The 22567-nt window shown below is 42.5% G+C and overlaps 1 protein-coding gene and 1 pseudogene across 1 annotated transcript; both read left to right on the top strand.

Annotated features, from left to right (window-relative positions):
• The first annotated feature begins 13877 nt into the window (after nt 1-13877).
• On the top strand, nt 13878-14545 carry LOC128712601 (uncharacterized; annotated as a pseudogene).
• Nucleotides 14546-15269: 724 nt separating this feature from the next.
• LOC128711981 (zinc finger protein Noc) lies at nt 15270-17105 on the top strand. Its single transcript, XM_053806874.1, has 2 exons — nt 15270-15356; nt 15456-17105. The coding sequence occupies exons 1-2, from the start codon at nt 15270-15272 to the stop codon at nt 17103-17105; spliced, it is 1737 nt and encodes a 578-aa protein (XP_053662849.1).
• Nucleotides 17106-22567: the final 5462 nt, after the last annotated feature.

Raw genomic sequence — 22567 nt, 5'->3', positions numbered from 1 at the left:
ATAGACAGAGAGAGAGAAAGAAAGAGAGAGAGAGAGAGAGAGAGAGAGAGAAAGAGAACGTGGTTAAAAAAATTAAGCGACGCTTTCACTTTTACGAACCTTTGTATTGTGATAAATTACAATATTGTCCTTCTGTGCCCTTACGAACTAATTACCGTGGTTGTTAAAGTTGTTTAATGCTACTTTCTACTTTTATAGCCGAGCCACGCGAGCACGCTGACGTGAGTGGCTGAGTATGGTGGTTATACTGTTTGTTAAAGCATTGAAAACAGATAACACCGAAGAAGCTAATACCGCAGTAAAGATACCTTTCAGCAATGAATTTGTGGGTATTATTAGTGCGGTTCAAATGCAGAAAACTTCTCGGGCAGTTAGCATTCTGTTCAGAGTTTAAACTATTCCCCTTTAACCTTCAGCTCACATCTGAATCAGGGTCGGACGTGAGAAGACCTTGAAAAATTTTAATGGTACTTTGTAGTGATTTGTTGTTCTACCATTTCTTTTTGATTTTACCTTCTTTTCTTTGTTTCGTACATTGTGCTTTGTACACTTTAAATTGGGTTGTCGATAGTTTAAGTTTGGAAAAAAAAGTACATAAGGAAAAATGTTTCGCCAAAAAAATTGTAGCACTACCTTTTCATACCATAACGCGTGGTTGGTTTGCTGCCTGCTTTGTGATTTATTTTGTGTGCAGTTCCTTTCATTGTTAGGCCGAATTTGCCATTGATCTGTCCAATTTTACACACACAATATTGTTTGACATTCCCTGAAGATGGTCGATAACGATCACTGTTAAAGAAAAAAAAACGATCCCCGGCAAACGAACGGTGAGGGTCAGACCCTTTCATGACAAGGGATCTGGTAATAATTCTATTATGTATGAATCTCTGCCCTTTCCATATCCATGCACAAGCGCACCAGTCTCCTGTGGTCTCATGCTGATGTGACTGCTTGCGGTGTGATTTATTGAAATCTACCAAATGTTTGCTGGTTTTCCCGAGGTTTGATCATTTGCTGCACTGCAGGAGATTCCACTCGCATCCAGTGCTGTGAAAATTAAATGTGACCGGACTAGTGAAGGTTGCTGGTGATTGCTTACTGCATAGTTGACACTGATGACGACCATTGGAGACCCTTCAAGGCCAATAACTTTCCCGTACTATTTAAAGTGACGAATAGTCAGTTCATTAGGTCTTGACGGGGCCTACGCGGCTCGTGTGTGAAATTCATCGGAAGGCAGTAATTTTTCAGGATTGTTAAATCTTTGCTACAATACTGTGACCTCAAACACCCCTTACGTGCGTCCATCAATCATCGGTTAGGCGATCGCTGATTCAGTCGGAAAAAAAATTAAGAATATTGGTCTCTAGGGTATGAAACACATGTTTTAATTTAAAAACAAATGAGCATGAGTTATTGAATAGGCGTTAATCGCGACAAGGTTGTGGAATAACTCCCAAGTCCAATTTAAATATTTCTGTTGATGTTTATTACCCAAATGTATTTCTTTTATTCATACAGAACGGCCAGGTTGTATTGCTTCTAATTTTGTAAAATTAACTAGATCCAATTTATTACCTTATCCGTGCCGTGAATGGATACCTTACCACAGGAGAAATTAAATGTATACACTAAAACTTACTAAATGAAATGAATGTAAAATTCATCTCAGCATATCTATGTCAGCAATATTTGATAAATAATAAACTGTAATTTTATTAAATGTATTGCTGTTTTAAACTGTGTGTGGCGTGTGGTTAAATTGAGGCAGGAAATGGAGCCTTTAGCGTCAACATGTGTATCTGTTATAAATCATCGAGTTTTATGTTTGAAACTATACCTGCAATGTATGGTGTCGCTACTAGATTCTAACAAACACAAAAAATCAAGCCAACCAAAACAAATAAAGCTTTATGAGCAAAGACCGATACCTGCACTCGGCAGAAGCGCAAAAGTAGGTTAGGGATAGAAACCCTAGTGAGATCATCATAAATCATGTCGTTTTGTCAACGATTACAATAACGTGCAGGTTGTGTATCAGAATTATATGGAAAAAGGTTTGAAATCAAATATTGTAACAGCTACAATGGAATTCAATGGAAGCAAACTACTAGCGTTAGAAAGAGAACTTTAAACAGGGTAAAAAGGGGAAACATTAAGTATTTATTATTAATTTATGTATTCTAATCATATCGGCTCTTAGCCGTATAAACAATCCCATAATGACTGCATGGAGTACAAATTCCTCAAGGCATTTCCTCCTTGTCTACTACCTTATCCCGGGCATAGAAACATTAAGTAAATACGTATAATATTACAACAATTTACAGTATGAAGTGCAAAATTGTGGAAGTCAATTTCATCTAACAAATTCAAATTATACATTGTAATATTGTTTTGTAGTGAAATAGGCTTATATTTCATTAATTTATCTCTTCTCATGTGAATTTACTGCATCTTGCTAAAAGAGTTGCGAATAAAAAAATCCATCAAGTTGCGATCTGGCCTTCTTTCCCGTCTGCTTTGGCTTGGGTACTTTATCAACCATCAAACCAAACTCACGATGAAAAAGAATACGAAGTGTGCAAGGAACTGATGTCATTAAAGGTATTTCCTGTGTTGAATTTAATTTATTGCTCATCGAACCGAGCCCACCCATACGCACGTAGTGTTAAAAGATTTACGAGCGGCACAATCGAAGCAAAACCGCAAGCACTCATAAACAAAACTCGCAAAAATGATTTATATGCCCATGAACTGAATCACCCGTACCGCAGCGCTCCATCCATAGTCGACGGTGGAAGTACATTTGATGCAACCTGATTAAGTGGTTCACCGTGTAACTGAACCAGTGCCACGCATGAAACTTAAAACGGCCAATCTTGTTATTGTAATTGTTCTGGCAATTCTGTGGATCCATCACGGCTAATCTAATGAATATTTTGATAAGAACGCGCAGTTACGACACTACCAAAACGTGCGTAAGTTAATGATTTATGGCATTAATTTTACGTTTCTTTGATGTTGATAAATAACGGCTCGAATGTTTTATAGCGCTTGGGGTAATTAAGCACGCGTTTCATTTTTTCTTGTGTTAGAAAGATTGTGCTATTGAAGTTGCGGATTGAGCATTTGTGGGGCACTAATACCACAGTACTTTTTATCAACAATTTGGAACAGTTTCATTCTAGCAAGATTCAATTTTTGTAAATTGAATTTTTAATCACAAGTTTCGGAGAGTTCAAAGAAACATAATCTTATTGCATGGCCACTGTATTTGAGGCATATGAGGTGAGGTCGCATAAATATAAGCATAACATATCGTACGTTTGTCGATAGAGGTATTGATTAAATGTTATGGGAAAATTAATTTTAGTGTGAACTAACCTTAAATCGGCTAACAAGAAAAGAACGTAAAAGCAAAACTATGAAAACATTACTTACTACGAGGGTTCTAACCATCGTAATTAGTAGAACGGTTATGTTTTAAAGCTCTATTCGAAGTACCTATACCAAACGGTAGAGTTGTCCGAAGAAACAGATCACTATTGGTTGGGAGGACTGTTACGCAACTATCTGTTAAGACGAGATACGCAAACTGTTTTGGATGAATGCATATCACCTCTCACTGCTAAAGAGTTGTTTTCGTTTCGGTTCGCCAGCTTTTAGCCTAACAATATTGAAATGGAAAACATCTTTGGAAGCACCAAAATAATTAGTTTTCTTCTGAGTGTCATAACATCAATCTCACGATTCTATTTTGGTCATTTTGATCGATTTATTCCTGATCCAACGTTGCAACCCAACTGACATTGTGAGTCCTGTCCGATTTTTCGTATTCCTATAGTTCCTAACTGATCTGGATGAAACGTCACCACAAAAGTGACTATTTCACTATCGTCTTATCGGTGAACTATTTCATGAAACCTATCATGTAACAAAATTTGAAAAGACATTTTTGTGAATATGTACAATACGATGCAAGTATAATCAATCTACAAATCAATTTAATCTCACAAAATGCTCGTAATACTTGAATTGACTACTAAAGAATTGACTATGTACTGAGTCTTCACTTTAAAAATCCAAAACTATGGGTTTTGGGTCATGCAGGTGTGATCACTTGGTAAGTCAAACACCATGTAGTACATATCACTTTATGATTTCCGTAATGTTCTGTAAGTGAGTGAGTGAATTACAACCGTGAGTTGTCATTACTAATTCCACACAGAAGCTACAACTAGTCATCAGCGCTTATAATATTCGTCTGGTCCAATTTGTTCGGTTTTGAACTCTGAAAGTCATGGGTTCTTATGTGTTATTGTGACCTATGTGTTAAATGATCGATAATCGCTTAGTTTAGATTTTTCAACATTCTCCACAACTGTCATATCTGAGATATAAAAAGACAGCTATCCTTTTAGGTTTATATTTTAGTAACACATTCAGCCGTTACGGTGCTGTTTCATTATTCTGTTCTAGTACGCAGGACTGACTATCTAGCTACGAATAAATTAAATCAAGGAAAGCCAGAAATGCTTATAATATTCAACTCTCTCTAAATTAGCTGTCATCGAAATCTAAATCATCTAAATCATGATCATCTAAATAGACAAATTATTTACATCCGTTACGCGGTTCTGTGTTTCGAAATTAGTACGTAAACGCAATTCTGTACTAGCAATAGTTTCAATAGTAAAATTAGTTATATAAGTTATTAAATACTCGTTATATACGTTAAACTCGTTAACTGTTTAATAATGATGTCGGAGGAACAAATGGGTGAAAAATGTCGTTTAAAATGCAAAGCGTTTCCATGTTTCTCTAACCAATCTCCAACTCTGTACGAGTGGCCTCCTTCTGTCGTGCCTGTGTTGTGGCGAGAAGTTGTGGTGAGAAAAATATGAAAACAATTGCCAGTGCCACTGATAGATGGGAATCATAAACCATATGCATGCCGCACAGAACGCTTGAACTGCTGAATGTAGTCTACGCTTCGCTCGATACGCGACAACTTCGGGTTACACTCCGTACGCTGCGCAGCACCACTGCGGTATTATAATGACGGAGTGGAACCGGATGTTCAATTCATAAATTTATGCGTCTAGGGCTGTGAAATTTGCTGACAGTTTCAGCGGTCCCGCGCGAAGCGATAAGGTGCATTAACGAAGTGAAATGACATGTTAGTTAATGAGTTCGTAATGGTGATGCTTGGTAATGCATCACCGCGATCAGTCGACGACTTTCCATGCCCGTGTACCACCATTCCGGTGACCCATTACCGACGTTGCCGCCGATCATATTTGAGCTTCAGCATCGGAGGTTTTAAACACTGGACGGTTATGTAGGCAATCGGTGGCGGTGAGGAACGGTTTTGTAGAGTCGTCGCGTGACTAAATGTTCGTTATGCACTACTACGGCTGCGGTGATCAATTATGGGCACTGCACTGCTTTAGTTGCTCTCTGTCCGTCCGTCGCGGCTCATATAGCCGCAGCTGTGGCAAAGTCAGGTCGGTCAAATACTCGACAAAACCTCACTAAACTCAAGATGCCGATGACAGTTGAGACGGACAGCTAGTCCACCAACCACCCACAGCCGGTCGGACCCGTGCTTGTGCTCGATAAATCTTGAGTCAACGTATCCACATCAACATGCTGTTTGCTACTGCCTGTCGTATATCTGGCTTGAAATCATGGCACGCCACATGGCAATTTATCGTGATTTTGTAGGCTCGATGTGTGTGTGTGGATGTACACGTCTATGACAAGTATGCATAAGTGCTGCAGTTTTTGTTGTCGTTTTGGTTTTGTTTAGGTGCTACTTCTGTTCCCGAACTAGGCTTGGTCCGTCTTACGATTGGAGCGACCACGAGTTAATAAATAAATCACATGCTTTTTCACAAAAGAGCACCGACCATTTCTCATACAATCTCAATCTCTGTGCTGGTTGGGGTTACAAATTGGCGTTCAAACGTGGAAGGCTATTGCTTTGATTAATACATCTTGTGTAGCGATCTTAGGGCCATGAGAAACGGTAAAGTTGAGTGCGATGAAAAATTTTAGTTTTAATTTATCAAACGCGTGATCAAACATAGCCAGAAATATTTGTTTACAGCAACATAATAACATAATAATTGATAGTAACCCTTAAAAGTAGGCTTTTCATTTGTGCTGACTAGAGACCTTAGTTTCACCTTACTAACATCACATTACACTTTCGTTTTAGATGCTTTAAGAAGAATTACACCAAAGCTGTGAGACGTAGCTTTTATTGTGAAAAAATGTACAGTAGTCAATAAAAGAACGGTTCCAAGTATGATGTTATGGGTGATTGAATTGAATTACGTGCGATTGGGTATTTAGTCATATACATTTTTAACGCAATCACTCTCTCACGCACAGAACGGTCTGATAATTGCGTATGTGCAAAATGTTCCGATCCGAGTGCACGACTTTGTACTTTCCTTACGTTGGAAAACGAATCCTACAAGAAAGGCAATGCACAGTCTTATCGAGAGAGGGTCAAGGCGGCTGAATATGGAAAATAATTTCATTCCAAAACTTTGTAGACTCCTTCGCACCCGGTGCTCGCCGACCGGTGCTTGCGCAGCTCAGACTCCGTTTATGGGTTGATTAATGTTACACAAGCTAAACCATATATAAACATGGTACGCTCGATGCCGCCATAAAACCGCATAAAGTAAATTGTTTTCGTGTCGTGGCAATGGGGAGAGAGCAAAAAAAAATCCATTTAATGTCACACACCGCTCGCTTCGCTCGTTCCGTTTCAGTCTGCTCGGACCACCCCTCTTTATGAGAGGGGGTGCTTGCTGCGGGCAAGGTGCTGAAGGTAAAAGAAGTTAGTAAGGCAGGCATGTGAGTAAGTGAGCACCATGTTAACTGATCATAACAATAAATTCAACTCTACACAACTTCATCCGTTTCCAAACGGTGCGCCATTATCTCACCCTCGTTACGAGGGCGCAGAGTGGGAAAACCTGATGAAAAATGAGTAGCTTTAGTTTGCGCTCTGTACCGCACCTTCCTAGTAGCCTTGCCTAGCGTTGCGTTACTCGGGGTTGTCCCCACCGCTATTGGTTGTTGCTCTGATCCTTCCGGCGGCTGTAGGGGGCTCATATCTGGCATTTAATTTTCCTAAATGATATCTCACTCTCAGTCAGTTTAATGAGCAGTATAAGACAATTTCTACTGCCATCACTGCAGCTTTGGTTAATATTATCGTTATTATTGCTTCCCATTGCCGTCCGACCGTTCGGCCATGGTGCAATTTCTTTTATCGCCATTTTGGACCATGAAAACTGGCGCACATTACCAGCGCGATTACGCCCTATGTCGTGGGTGCGAGATGATGCTGTTTTGTTCTTCGCCACGCTCGCAACCAGCACAGTTCGCTAGATTTATGGTCTCCGTTTTGCCGTCCGTAGCCGTCTGCCGCCGTTTTGCCACATTTGCGCTTTACGTTGCACCGCGCTAGTGTGTACGCAGCCGATCGTAAGATGCCGGGCACGAGTGACATTAATTTATAAAATAATTACCCCGGCAGCGACAAGGAAATAAAATATTACCACTATATGAGAGTGGTTTTCTGCTTTACGACGAGACGTATAAAGAGTTTGGGCTTTTGTTTATTAGCCTAGGGGGCTTTAGTTTGGAATGAGGGTCCTATATTTACCATACTTTATGCTTTGCAGCGAAACCAAGGTTAGAAGCGTAAACGTTTCTAAATTTACATCTCTTGCTTCGAGAAATACAGCAAAACGGGTGGAAGCAGCACAAGATCAAGAAGGTTTGCTTTTACTTTTGGAAAGTAAAACAAAACGTGTCACAGATGACAAAATAGCAAAAAATATGCCCGAAGATTTCGTTTGAGCGCTTCCTAGCGGTGTTCAAGCTGTCTGCCTTGTTGACATGTTTACTCTTTATCGTTACGTGTCAGGCCGACAACTGACAGTTTGGCCAATATATTCGTATAATTGCAACCTTCGTAGGATTAATTGGACATATATGCTCTTGTCCGACGTGTTGAAGTTAATGTTATACACATTTTATATGAAACTAATGACAGTATTTTAAAGGTTGTTATACAATCCTGTATGTATTCTTTTTATAGAGGAAAAAAAAGAAGATATTATTAAACCCCGATTCAGCTATGCAAATTGTTGCTTAATAAATTTCATAAATAAATATAAAGATGTTAAAATGGCACAAAAAACTATAACTTTGCACTGATCAAATACACCCTGCTGATCGTGTTAGTGTTTGCATGCATACATTCGTAACCTTCGTAACACGACAGTAGCAATCAACACCGGAGAAGTGCAGAATAAATATTGTTTCTTAGATTTGGGATATCGTTTGAGCACCTTTCGAAGTACCTTTCGATTGGAAAAGAAAATATAATTACTGCACGGGCGGTCCAGGCATCAGCGGCCCGCTCAGTACACGGTGGCGTGAAAGAAATGCTAAACGACCATCTTCTTTCAACTCGAATCAGGGGTAGCGGCGTCGTATAACAGCTAAGCGGGCGGCAGACTAAAAAAATAAAAACAACCGCTGGTGCTTCCTCGAGGACACTTCACAGGACCGCCTTCGGTAGCTGAATGCCTTTAGCTAACCTTTAGCCAACGGGTGATGAAGCAGTGCAAGCAGTGGGTTTAGTGGCATTGATGATGGCTTTAGCGGCCCGTTTCATAAATTGGGTGTGGAAAGGAAGTGCCGTCTGAGTGCTGAATGGAAAATAATTATGGCCCTTCGCCACCCTCACTCGAGCGCGGAGATTTAATTATATCGTTGTGTTCTGTTTCAAAACTGATACCGAGCGCGGATGATGCACACAAAATGGACACACACAAATGGACCAACCGATTGTACGCGGTGGGGATGATTAAATCGCGTGTTGAATTGCAAAAGATGAAGCGTACCGCTGATATCGTTGATTTTCCAACCTAAATACAACATTAGGAAAGCAATGCTGGATCACACGATCGAGAAGAGTTTTCAAAATCATTGTTTTATCATAATCATATCATATCATATTAACATTTACTACTTTTTTATTCTGTTATTTTTATACTTGTTATTTGTTATTTTACAGGAAAAGTTTGACTCAAACAATTATAATGAATGGTGTTTGGAAACGTTACGCACTCGAAATTCAGAAACGAATGAAAGATTAATGGATCCTTTCTTAAGCTAGTGGTGTTAATTTGAGTAAAACAGTACGCTTCTGCCACCTCGCGTCAGCTCTGGTCAAAAAACATTGTCAGTAGTTAGTGGGTACGGTCGATGGCGACGGCTCTTTTTTATTTTCTCAAGTGCTCTCATCATTTTTCCATTACCCTAACCCACGGAGCCAGCAAAAAACTGCCTCCGTTGTTCTGTTCCTTCGCTGCGTGTAAACGACTAGCGGCCAGAACCCTTGTGCTTCGCATCGACAAAACAAGAAGAGAGGTGCAACGAAGCAATAAGTAAAAGGAAAGATTGAAGTATGAGAGAGAGAGAGAGAGAGAGAGAGAAAACAAGAAAAATCAACTAACCGGCATAAAGACCCTCACAACCCAATCTATCGCAATCTGAGCTGCATGTCCGACTGTCGGAATCGAGTGTAATTTTGCTGTCAGAATCGTGTTATTTTCCACTCCAATCTGCTGCGGCATTTCATTCTCTCTGGGCATGTAATCTTTCATCCATGCGTCTACGTCGAGTTTAGTTAAGGTATCAGCGAGGTCTTTAGCGGCAACGACCGAGTAGGCAGAACTGGGCGGTTTCCTCTTCTTTTCTGTAAGTGGTCTGGTCGAAGCGGCAATGGACAAGCACAAGCAGTATAAAGGGAGAAAATGGAAAATACGCAAAGAGGTAATGGAAGGTGGTAGGTGGCTCAAGATCACGCGGCCATGCCGGGAAGGCACCGCGTTGTTGCGGTGGTCGCCGACGAACGGACAACATAGCCGATCTTATGAGCGGGTGGGCGTTTCGTTGTGAAGAGGTGCGATCATCAGTCCCATGATCCTTCTCCGTTCCGATGCGGACATTCTAGGAACCGTGTCTAACGGTGTGGTGAGAGGAGATGAAATTTAGCAAATAATTGACAGCGAGCAAATGACGCCGAACGATGCTCGAAGGAGCGGCACAATTAATTGAAGCCGAAGGAACGTCACTGTTGTAGACAGCGCGCGATTTGCTGTGCTGATGCAAATTGAGACAACTGGGGTTTTGAAAAGTGGCAGCCATGCCGTTCGTACCGATTGGAGGATGGTTTTGTGAGTAATATTTCTAGTGGTACTTAGCGCCTTCGCTATTGAAAACATTTTTCATCAATGAAATGGTGTGAGAAACGATTGGATTGTACGAAATGCAATTAAAATTATTATCTAACCATCCCTTCCGTTGTTATGTCTTCGTATTCAGATGTGGTCTGCACTAAAAATGAATGCAAATAATACTATTTTCTAAAATTCATTTGTAATAATCATTTTTGTTCCGTTTTATTATTTTATGGAATATAATTAAACAAGGTGCAAAAGGACAGGACGTAAAGATTATCTAGATTGCGTTGGTGTTGCGGTCTTCAAACAAAAACTGCAAATAATATTATTAAATGCTGATAAGTACGGAAAATCTGAAGAAACTAAAATTAGCTGAACAATTTTCAACTAATAATTTTAGAGTATTTGCGAGGAACATTACCTCCCACAGACCACTGGTCAAACGACTCATTATGTGAAATGAAAGTGTGTACATAATTTTGTGACAATCGTTGCTTTATTTTTTCAAATTCAAATGTTTCAATGATTTTCAAAAATTAAACGTCACTTTTTGTTGGGGTCGTTATAAAATAACCGCGTAGTAAAAATGCGTAGTAATAGGTACATTTTGTTAGTTGCTCCATTTGGCCGCTCGTCTAGTTTCGTCTTTAGTTTTACAAATAACGTTTTTGGATCTATTGTTTACTTCAATGTATAAATATGGTAATCTGTTTTATAAAAAAACTCTCTCATAGGTATGCAGGAATAGTTTTCCAATAATTTGATAAATCATTTGCTCCTAATATTTGATCGCCTAAACCACTCTTTTCCACTTGTTCGTTTAATTGTCAACAAATTGATTTTTTAGGATGAAAATAGTTACCATAGTACCATAGTTGATACAATACTTTTACAAATCTACTCTTTACTCGGAACTCTAACAAATATTGAAACATATTCCAGTCCTTCGACATTTTTTACAAAGTGAACCTGGATTAAAAATACTTAAAACGGTTGATCATTCAAGTGTAACGGCACTTTATTCCCCGATCTCTCACACGCACATCCTTCTCTCTATATCGCTGTTTCGTGGATGTCCCTGTTCGTAATGAACTACTTCGCGTTTACCGATCTTATCGTTTCGGAGCAGGGTTACTCCTGTTGTCTTCGAAACTACTAAGTACAATCGAACACCACATTTATGTCGCTGTCCGCAGCGATCTCATTGTCTGTATAGCCGTCATCTATCTCGACTGTTTCTAACGCTGGATGTTTTCCCCATCGCTTCATTCTATCGACTGCGTATACGGTTCTTAGTGGACGCTGGGTTCTTTAAGCTCCTGGTATGACTTCGATTACGTATCGGTCGTTTGGCAACTTATCTACGATCCAATACGGCCCCTTGTATTTCGCCTCCAACTTCCTACTCTCCCCGGTTGCCAGTAGGTCCCGCTCTACTAATACCATGTCGCTTACTTCATAGGCCTAGGGTGCCTTGCGTTTTTTGTCCTAATTTCTTTTTTGTTTTTGTTGTCCCCTTACTGTTTCCTCTATGACCTTGCGCCTGACTTCGTCTACTTCCTGTGTCCTATTATCATCCTCGTCGTGGAGGATTAACGCAATGATATTTTGGTGTACGTCCCTGGGACAGTAAGTCATGCCTAGTTCACTTGGGCTTCGCTTCGTCGTGGCGTTGCGCGTATTGTTCAAAGTTCATTGTATTTGTGGTAACCTTTCATCCCACCTCCGGCTATTTTCCCCTGTAGAGCATCTCAGTGCTGTCAGTATAGTTCTATTATATCGCTCTACCTGTCCGTTTGCTCGCGGCATACCTACGGCTACTTTCACTTGTTGGCTTGCGTTTGCCTCACAATAGTCCCCGAATTTGTTTGATGTGAAAGCCGTACCCCTATCTGTGATTATCCTGCTTGGTGTTCCAAAGATAGCCGCTATTTCCTTCAAAAACCGAATTACTGGTCCTGTTTTTGTCGAACTCACTGCTTTCAGTATCACAAACTTCGAATATCCGCAAATCATTACGAGTAAATATTGGTTACCCTTAGCTGGTTTCACGAAAGGACCCAAATGATCCATGTGTACCGTATGGAACGGCACTGGCTCCTTCACTATTGGGTGCATATACCCTTTTGGGCGCCCTGTCTTCCTTCTATTGTACGCACATTTCGGGCATGCTTCTATGTACCCCTGAACGTACTTCCGCATATTCGGGAACCAGAACCTTTTCCCGTTCCTCACTCGCTTGTTGGGTTTGCACGATTTTCAGCTGAAGCTCCTCGACCATTTTTCTTAGTAACGCCAATTCGTCGTTGTCCTTTCTTTTCCGATCGGTTACACAAGTATTAAAATTGCTTTTCCTATGGAAAAGAAACTACAGATATCTTTGGTTTATACATCTTGAAGGAAATTTTAAAAGTTACAATACAGTCCATCAATCAATTACCTTTTTCAATGTCATCTCTCCGATCTTGGCAGGGCGGTAAATAATAGACTAAATTTACCATTATCACGATCGTCTGGTGGTAGAGTGCATCCTTCCATCATCAAGCCCATCACCAGTCATCTCCGATACCAAATATGGCGACAGCTATGCCACACATGTCGCCGTGTCTATTGTCGATGATTGGCACTCTGCGCTTTATCACCCTGTTACGGCGTACTTTGAAGATGGGAGTTTTTTTTTTCTTGAAAAACGATCTTAATAGAGTAATGGTATGCGAAAAGGAACCAACACTAGCTTTATTGCGCGATTATAGCTTGGGCCACAGAACGGGCCAGCACACATCACATCAAAAGCAAATTGCAACCATCACCGAACCGATCAGTAATGCTACAGTGTCGGTGCAATAAGATACGCATGAAGCAGAAGAAAGCAAAACACATGCCTTCCACACGCCACACATCAATCTCAAATGTGTGCGCTCATTGCGTGCCAACCGAAACCGGGCACGCAGAAGATGGGCGAATGCATCTAACTATGTCCGCTTTGCTGTTTTTTTGAGGCCACCCGACCCACACAGGCGCACGCAGTCCATATGATGGCGATCGTGCAACATTGCCGCGGAAATCTGTCAATTTGACGTACATCGCTGAACGCAGGGGTTCGTATTGCGGCTCGCAATCAAAGTCAACAGTGAACCTCTCATTCGGGACTAAACAGCATCCGCCGCTCATTCGCGGTGGTGCTTCTGGGTGGTAATGCTGCCTCCGCTGCTCGCGGGGATCGAGGAAAGGGCAAAAATAATAATAACAATAAACGAGCCACAAAACGACACATCAAGAAGGGGTGTCCGTTCCCCCGAGGTGGCCTATGTGTAACATATATAGTTTTTTTTTCTCTGGTCTCCGGTCTGTTCGCTTCTCGAGCACCCCGGGTGTGAACAAAGTACGCACATAACGAGCCAGCGAGCATCATCATCATCACCACCGCCATCGGTTTGTTCGTTTCCGCCCGGGTTGCGCGTGCAATTGTGTTTGTGCGCGCTGTCGGGGCCGTTCGTTTGGTGTGTGCGGCTTCGTTTGGGCTTTGTTCAAATTTATGCTTGACGTGTTAAGTGGTTTTCTCGGAATATTGCTCACTTTTGTTTACTTTTCATGGGATGTACATCTTCCTTTCGGCTCTCCGCCACATCGTTGCGCTTAGTTCTCCTATCCAAACCCGTCCTCCTGTGGTGCTATTTGAACGCGCATCAAAAGAATCTCTTTATTGCTCCGACCCAAGCAGCAGCGCCATGCGATGTGCGAGACCTGAGACAGTTCGAGCCGTAGTTGTGCGGAGCTGGTGTGCGTGTTCAGCGTTCGTCGCCATCGCGTACACCATCGGCGAGAGTTGAGAGAGCGCGCGAGAGTACGGGAGAGTTTGCTGCACGAGAGGAAGCGCGATAGTGTGCGTGACGCAGCCACCGAGCGCTGTGATTGGTCGAAACCGGTCATTCATCACGCGGAATCCATCATGAAATTTTCGACTCGCTCTCAGCCGCAGTTCATGGCAGCAGGCGATGGATGCAGAGCACGAGTCAAACTTTGTCTGCGAAGCTAAACGGTTCGACAGTGAACGGTGTTCGTCGTCGCAGTACTCGCGTCAAATTCCGCTACGATACACGTCCGAGCTGTGGATTACCTACAACATTGTGTGTACAGAGTGTGTGTGTGTATACGCACGGAAACGATTACGCATTGTGGAATATGATCAAACAGCAAATGTGTTAATTTCTGGAAGCATTGTACCGTGTGACACGTGTGAACAGTGCTACGGCCCGTAACAAGGTGCCGTGTGTGTGTGAGTTTTGTGTGGGGCAGAGGTTGCTGTTTGTGGCTGAATGTCAGCGAAGGCCACAGAAGTCAGAAAGGAAAGTGTTTTCCAAATGGTGGCTGAATGGTGATTGATTGAGTAAACAAGCGCGAGCACCTAGCAAAAGGGGATCTCTGTGTCTGTTATTGAAAACGTGCAACGTCTATCATCGCTGTTCGCCGTACCAAAGTGGATGCATTCGATTTGGAAGCCAAAAGCAGAATTGAAAAGTGACGAGTGAAGGCTTATGAGTTCAATGCAACTTATGTGAGTTCCAGCTAGCAATTTATTTCAGTGTGACTGCTAAACAAAGTGTCATTCTGTCCTGTTGGAACGTACCATCAATATCCGCTGTTCGTTACTCGACAATTCGTTCGAGCCTTGCGTGTGCGTGGTGTGTTGTGTAGTGTGAAAAATATGATCACTCAAAACGATATAACATGTGAAGGTTCCAGCATGCAATTAAATCAACCATTGGCAGTGCAATTACTGCATCACTGTTAATGTTAACGTGTTAACGCGTACAAAAGAGTGAATATAACGAAGAAAGAGAGTGAAAAAGGAACAAACCTACCAACGAAACGTTGGAAAGCCTGGACAGGTGTGAAATAAACAAATCTACAGATAAACTACAGCAGTGCATATCACCGTGTTTTGAAAGTGCATTAAATTTTCTTCCGCCAAAGACCGCCCAAATGGTAATACTAGAAGGCACCGCAATGTTACAAGTTGGAAATAATCAATATCTTCAGCCGGACTACCTCTCTCCGCTTCCGACAACGGTAAGTAGTGCTGGAACGGATGGAATAATCCTCTAGGTGAACTGTTGCATTTCAAATACTAATAACTCATTTTATTCCCTTTTTTCATTGGATTTTCAGTTGGATGCGAAGAAAAGTCCCCTGGCATTGTTGGCGCAAACGTGCAGCCAGATCGGTGCGGACCCAGGAAACATTACGGTCAAGTCGCTTGTTTCACCGTCGGAAAAGAACAAAAAATCATCGTCCTCCAACGGCTCCAGCAGCTCCAGCACAAGCAGCACTTCATCGTCCGGCAGCAACTCGTCGGCATCGTCTCAGGTCGATCCGACGTCCCACTCGTCCGCGTCTCGATCGCCGTCGGTAAGGACGGACAAATCGGACGCATCGCCGGAGATAAAGCTCGCCTTCAAACCGTACGAAATGAATGTGCTAACGACGAAAGTGAACCTTAGCAAAGCGTCCTCGGTGGAGGATCGTCCATCGTCCAAGATGAGCAGTGGTAGTGACGTGTTGAACAACAATAGTGTGAGCCAAATCAATAATAATAATAATCACGGTGAACATGGTGGTCGCAAGGATGGCCGGGCCCTTTCGCCCCGTGGCAGTGCCGATTCGCCAATGTCTGGCCGCGGTGGTGGCAGTGCTAGTGTGAAGAGTAACGAGAGTAGTGGTGGTGAGCATGGTGGCAATAAGTGCAGCACACCGGAAGCCAACCGTAGGGCCTCATCCGCCGGTACGCCCAGTGATCGTGAGAAAGTGAGTGGTGGCGGTTTGGGAGGTGGTTCCGGCCCCTCCAGCAGTCCATCGGCCGGCATGATGCATCCGGGAGCGTTGCCTCCGTCGGCCGCATACAAAGCGAACCCGTACGGTATGAGTGCGGCCGGACTGCCCAGCCCGTCGGGGATCGACCACACGAACCCTGCCTTCCGGCCACCGTTTGCCGGTGCATTTAGTCATCATCATGCGGCCATGCTGGCAGCCGCCGGATACTCAGGCGCAGCGGCAGCGGCCGCCGCAGCCAGTGCCGCCGGTGCCAATCCGTACCTCAGCTACACGCGCGTCAAGACACCGTCCGGCGGTGAAACGTTGGTGCCGATCTGCAAGGATCCGTACTGTACTGGATGCCAGTTTTCGGCCCACAATCACCAGATGATGATGGGCAGCCAGTGTCCGGCGGGCTGTACCCAGTGTGACCACCAGAAGTATATGGCCATGGCACTCAGCTCAATGCCGCCAGCCGGCTATCCCGGCTATCCGCCACCCTCGTCGGCCGCAGCAGCCGCCGCTGCAGCTGCGGCAGCGGCCGCCGCAGTTAATTCTAGTGGAACGCAACCCCCAGGCAGTGCCGGTGCCGCTAGCCGGCCGTACATGTGCAACTGGGTAGTCGGTGACTCGTACTGCGGCAAACGGTTCAACACGACTGACGAGCTGCTGTCCCATCTGCGCACACACACCGCCAACCTGTCCGATCCGGCCGCGCTGGCACTGCAGCAACAGCTGATGCCGCTGAGTGGCATCTTCCCGCCTACATCGCTGCATCACCACCATCGAGGCTACCCGAATCCACCGCTCAGCCCACTGTCGGCCGCCCGGTACCATCCGTACGTGAAGCCCGGTGCAATCCCGACGGCCTTGCCCGGTTCACCATACAGTGCAGCGGCTGCAGCGGCGGCGGCCGCGTTCAACCCGGCTGCTGCCTTCGGCCAGTACTACTCGCCGTACGCGGCCGCCCTCTACGGACAGCGCATGGGTGCGGCAGTACATCAGTAGGGAGTAGCGATGGCAAGAACTGTGACTATGTCTCGTGTTGCGTTTTTTTGTGACCGCTCATGTATAGTGTAACCGTTTCAAAGTACAGCGAAGTTCTCTGTTCACTCAAAGGAGTAACTAGGCAAGGCTGCCTCAAACGAAGGCGACAGCGAACTGCGAGTAAAGCATACACAAGAGAAACTAACAACGTAAAAACCGAAGGTGTCCAATCGTGTTTGTTCTATCAACTGTGATATTAAGATTATTCTTCAACTGAGAGATGGATGAAGTGGGAAGAGAATAGTAACACATTACACGAAGCCGAAGTGCTGTTAATACACGCGTTAAAAATCAAGGAACATTGGAACAGCACGCAAACGATCGCTAGATACACAGTGTGTGGTTCATCAGTGCAGTGAGACAGAGCTGGATTAAAAATCACTTATGCATAGATCACAGGTTGCACAAAACACAACTACTACTGCTTGTAGGTTGTTATGGACACTCGGGAGGAAACACACAAAAATTCGAAATTGCAACTTTATTGCCTACGGAAATCGATCAAATGCGTTAGTGTTTTGAACAAAACAATTATTAACTGTTCTCGGTGAAAAGGGGGTAAATATGCCGCCAAACATGAGATATTCAACAGCCTACGTAACGTAGTGTAACGCATGTTCGACAGATCGTTGTTTAAGATCATTTAAGAAATTCCTTTCGCTGCAGTGTGAACCAAGCTGAGTTCAGTCGAAATTTGATCAGATATGAAAAAAAACTGTAGTCTGTTATGACGATGTTGTTGACGGAACGCCTTGACGATCAAGATGAGATAAATTAGGTTCAATTCAAGCTGAGCAGCGGCAAACGTTAGCCGAGAGTTTCAAGAGCTTTCTTTCAAGCAAAACACGATCCAAATCAAAACAAAACCCCCTGAACGTTTTTTTTTTCTGTGTAATTGTTTCATTCTTTGGTATTAAATAATTTTCCAGGGTTTTTTTCACGTGTGATAGTATTAGCCTATCCATTCTGCGAATCTTGCACATCCGCAGCTATTGTTTGTATTGCATTTTACAGATTCAAGATTTTTGCATTCGGTTTATCTGTTCAAAAGTGTTCATATATCATCAACTCTTAACAAAGAAATCTACAATGCATTACCCTGTATCGACAGATGCTATTTATTATTGCCGTGTTATGTTTCTCACTTTTCCGCTTTAGTTTGCCCGTAGATCGGTCGTGAAGATTGGGAATTGGCAACAAGTAAAACAAAACACAAAAACCATACTTTTGAGGAGTTGCAAAACCGAGCAGCACAATAAAATGTTCCATTCTTGAGATAATAAAGCAAAGTGAAGCAACTGCCGAAATGAAATGAAGAATAAACAAAGAAGAAACACGAAGAAAGAAGCAAAGTGGAGAAAAGAGAAGGAAAGATACAGAGATTAGCAGTGATAAAGGAAGAAAGAAAAAAGCGAACCAGCGGCAGGTACGAAGAGGTGCGTTGAAATTGTAAATATCCAGACACGGTGCAAAGACGAGCAAAGACGATAGTGTGGATAAAAAGAGACCGAAAGGAAAACAAGCTCGTTTGTAAGAGAAAATATGGAATTTATGAACCTGTAATAAATCTAAAAGGCAAAAAGGAAACAAAAAAATATGAAAATAAAAGGAAACGCCACATCCTCTATTAATTACAAACCACCGATCTTCTTGACACTTTATTCCCCATGCCCGAATCCGAAAGCCCATCGAACCCAGTTAACCGGATGAGGTTGCTAATGGAAACGAATTCACGTACACAAAACCGGAATGTTGTGAAAAAGAAGAAGAAAGGCAAGACAGCGCATGGAGACGGACGGCCATAAAAATGCTATGAATGTGTCGGACTTTAATAAAAAAAACCTTCACACACTAATACTATGAAAAGAGTGAAAAACAGCAAGAAGAAGTAGAAACGGAAACGAGAAAATGGCACGGACGAATGATTTTAAAATGATATCATGTTTCGTTATTTATTAGTTAATTACCAAGCCTTTCAATTAGCACCCCAGAAGCACCCCAGAAATGAATGGCTGTCGGTGCATGGCCGTCGCTTGGCAGTTGTGTAGCATCATCGTCAGTCGAATAAGCCGATGGAAGGGGAGGCCAAATAGGAGAGCAGGCTCTTTCGTTTTCTCTCTCTCGCACACACACCCTCCGAGTAAGGGGGGATTCCGTTCGCTTTGTGGTGTGTGGCGGCTTACGACGATGACGCCGCGTTGTTTGTCATGTTTGTCGGAATAAATTCCACTCTCGTTTGAGCGAAACATTTGTACAGTGCTCATTGTGTTTTGTATTTGGGGTGTATTTCCGCACGGGAGAGCAGATCTCGTCATCGCTGCCTTGGGGTGTGTTTGGTGTGTTTATTTTCCATCTCCGTTGTTTTGGACATTTGTTTTCCAAGCCTATTTTTGTGCAGTGGGGAGACCTGCTTCACTCATCACTTTTCTCTGGTGAATGAGAAAAGGCAACCGATGTGGTACAGTGCTTGACAAAATGATCGCATGCCGTGTTATGGTGCCGCTTATCGCTATCATTGTGAATAATGGACCATTTATCTAATCATGTTTTTCCTGCTAATGGAATGGAATTAGCATGGTGTTTGCTCGGAAACATTTGTTTAGGCAAAGGTTTTTTTGCACCGCACTGTGCAGCAAATGACGAGGGAAATAAAAGGCTAAGCTCTACTAAACTGAAGCAACCAGGTTGAACTAATAAATTTTCAGCTTTTCAGACACACCATCCCTGCCAACCACATCCAACCATCCACGTTCAGCTCGGATCTGTTTTTGCACATCGAAGGAGGCTTTTCCCTCGTGCAGCAACAGCAGCAGCAAAGACAGACAAGATTGGTAGGGGAGCGCACATAGAAGATCTGTGGATGCGATGGTTCGTTGAGGGTTGCCTGCAAATTTTGTCCGTCTGTCTGTCCAGGCGATTACGAGTATCAAAGCCGTTGCGCCGAATCGTGTATACGCACGCAGACATATCGGTGGAGTGTCTATTCGAGCGGCGTGCTTTGCAATTTTAACAGTGTATTTTTCCGTTGGTCTGTTTTATTGCTCCAAGCGAACAAAACTGGCAGAACGATGAAGAAAAAATAACCAAGACCAAACCAAACAAAAAAAAAAGGCAGCATAAAAGGGCCCACGGAAAAAGATACTTCTCAAAACCATTAATCACTCACGACAAGCAGCGGCGGCCCGGCAAGATCCCGCGATCCCGAGATGAAGTTATATAGCCGCGCAAAGGCGAACGGAAAACAGGGAAAGGTAAATGGCGGTGCAAAAGAGAATGGCGTGAGCAGAATGATGGCGATCGGTCGGACGGTCGGTCGGTCGAAGCCGACAATACAACACTCCACACAGCGTTGGGGCATTCTCGTCCCGTTTGTCCTGTGGCAGGCGAAAACTGAAATTTATCTGTAATTATCTTCGATTATACAGTCGTTATTTTTCTCGCTGCACTCCATTGCGTCGACTGGAGGTGATAAGAGGAAGTGCTCTTCGGTGCCGGAATCGAGCTGAATATCCAAGCCTGCCCCTCACCAAAAGGAAACTCGCAACACAGAAAGACGCTTTTTTCTGTTGTTGCCTTTAGAGTGTTTTGCGCTCAATTTTGCTTACCTCCTCCTGATACAGAGAGCTACACGATTTTTAGATTTTACTTTTTGCGGTTGTACTGCATCTCGTGTGCTCTCGCTCATTCACAATTTACTCTCGTTCTCTTTCTGCACCGTGGTTTTATGGCCTTTTTGCCCATCTCTTCATGCCGCAATGCCTGCTTTGATCTGATAAACAGGGTGTTTGAGCGTGTTTCTACTGCGGCTTGTTTACCGTTTGTGTCGGCGGCAGGCACTGGTGTTAAGATTGAACGACGCAGCGAACGCGAGCACATGATTGAATAATGTAAGGCTCCTGATTTAAGTCATGTTTTCTGCGAGTCGTTAGGAACTGTGATATGATTTACTTCCAAGAAGCAGCACCAGGGTTGACCATAATAACACTTCATGTAGGGGCCACCGTGTCCTTAAATTAGCGGTATCACTGATGTTTCTATTGATCTTAATTGTATGCAAATTTAAGGGCTGAAAGAATCCAGTGTTGCAGATATATTTGTTAAACAGTGGTGCATCCCATTTTGCAGGTTTGATTGTGAATCATAGCAATAAGTCAGCTGATCGAGGCTCGTACATTCAACAGTTCAATGGTTCAACGAAACGTTTGATAAGAACAGAATTGTAATGGAAGTTACTTTGTTTCGGATTGTGCTACAATGTGTCACGGATGATAAGGAAATTAAATACACTTCACGCAAAAGAGATGCTTCTAATGGAAATGTGAGATTTTAATAAATTTACATTATTGTACTCAACAGGGTTTTATAAGCTTCATGAATACAATTTACGATTTGTTGAGCATTGTTACATTTTAACATTGACATAAAAGTTGTGTATTATCAAAAAGAAGTTCTTTCAAAAAAATGCGTATAAAATGTTTACATATGTTCCAGACTTTAGAATTTCAGATTCTCTGCTTAAAATGCCAAAAAAACAAGATACCGACAAATAACTTACATCTGAATAAGGGTAACATTGTCAAAATACTAACTTCTCCATGTTGAAATGCATTTCTCTCGAAACAACTGTTGGCTAAAACCAAAATTTATTTGGTTAATTTTATTTTATTTTGAATTTTACTTCTTTGTTTATGTTAAATGATTGATTATAAATTGAACAGAACTGAATTGAACAATTGAATAAATAAAATAAATAGTAATAAGTTTAAATTTTAATTTTGATTATTACTGCCTTATGTAAACTTTAGTGACAAATTTTCAGCTATAAACCTTTCTTCCGCTGTGAAAATCCACTAAAGACAAAAGAAAGTAAGAATTTTAAAATCCGCTAAAAGTACTAAAAGTAGCTTCTTACAAAATATTAAAATATTTTTAATTCTCAAGTTTTTTCAGAAAAGACCGATGGGTACCATAGAGTCGTATATTTAGACTCCAATGAAGGCACTCCAATGAACCAAAGACCCTGTAAAAATGTCTATGGCCCTTCTTTCTGAACTTTTTCTGAAGTGTATGTCCCCCCTTAAATCAGGAAAGAGAAACTTAAATAACCACAGGTGTTTTGTAGTTATAAGCAATCCTTACTTTATGCATCGTTCAGCATATTTTGTTGCACCGTATGGTTAAATTAAAACATGATAAACCGTACCAAAAATCGAATATAAAGTTGTAAATAGCCGCATCCCCGAATGCTTAGATTTTTGAAACAATGTCAAACAATAAACGGCCGGATCAGTTAACATTTTACATACATTCCGTGCGCTTGTTGTCCCGCTGTCGGACCTATTTTCAACACCGCTGCCTGTCGGAGAGCAGCGAAAAATAATGACCGTCATTTTTAATGGTGCCCATTTTCGAGTCATAAATAG

This window comes from Anopheles marshallii, chromosome 3, assembly GCF_943734725.1.
Source record: "Anopheles marshallii chromosome 3, idAnoMarsDA_429_01, whole genome shotgun sequence".
NCBI classification, from domain to species: domain Eukaryota; kingdom Metazoa; phylum Arthropoda; class Insecta; order Diptera; family Culicidae; genus Anopheles; species Anopheles marshallii.
The sequence above is the reverse complement of the archived record's forward strand: the minus strand, read 5'-3'. Positions and strand labels throughout refer to the sequence as shown.

Excerpts from the sequence above, each read along its gene's own strand:
- LOC128711981 (XM_053806874.1), top strand. The coding sequence starts at position 15,270 with ATGGTAATACTAGAAGGCACCGCAATGTTACAAGTTGGAAATAATCAA. Across the intron at positions 15,357-15,455 it reads TCTCTCCGCTTCCGACAACG|TTGGATGCGAAGAAAAGTCC; the intron begins GTAAGTAGTGCT and ends TTGGATTTTCAG.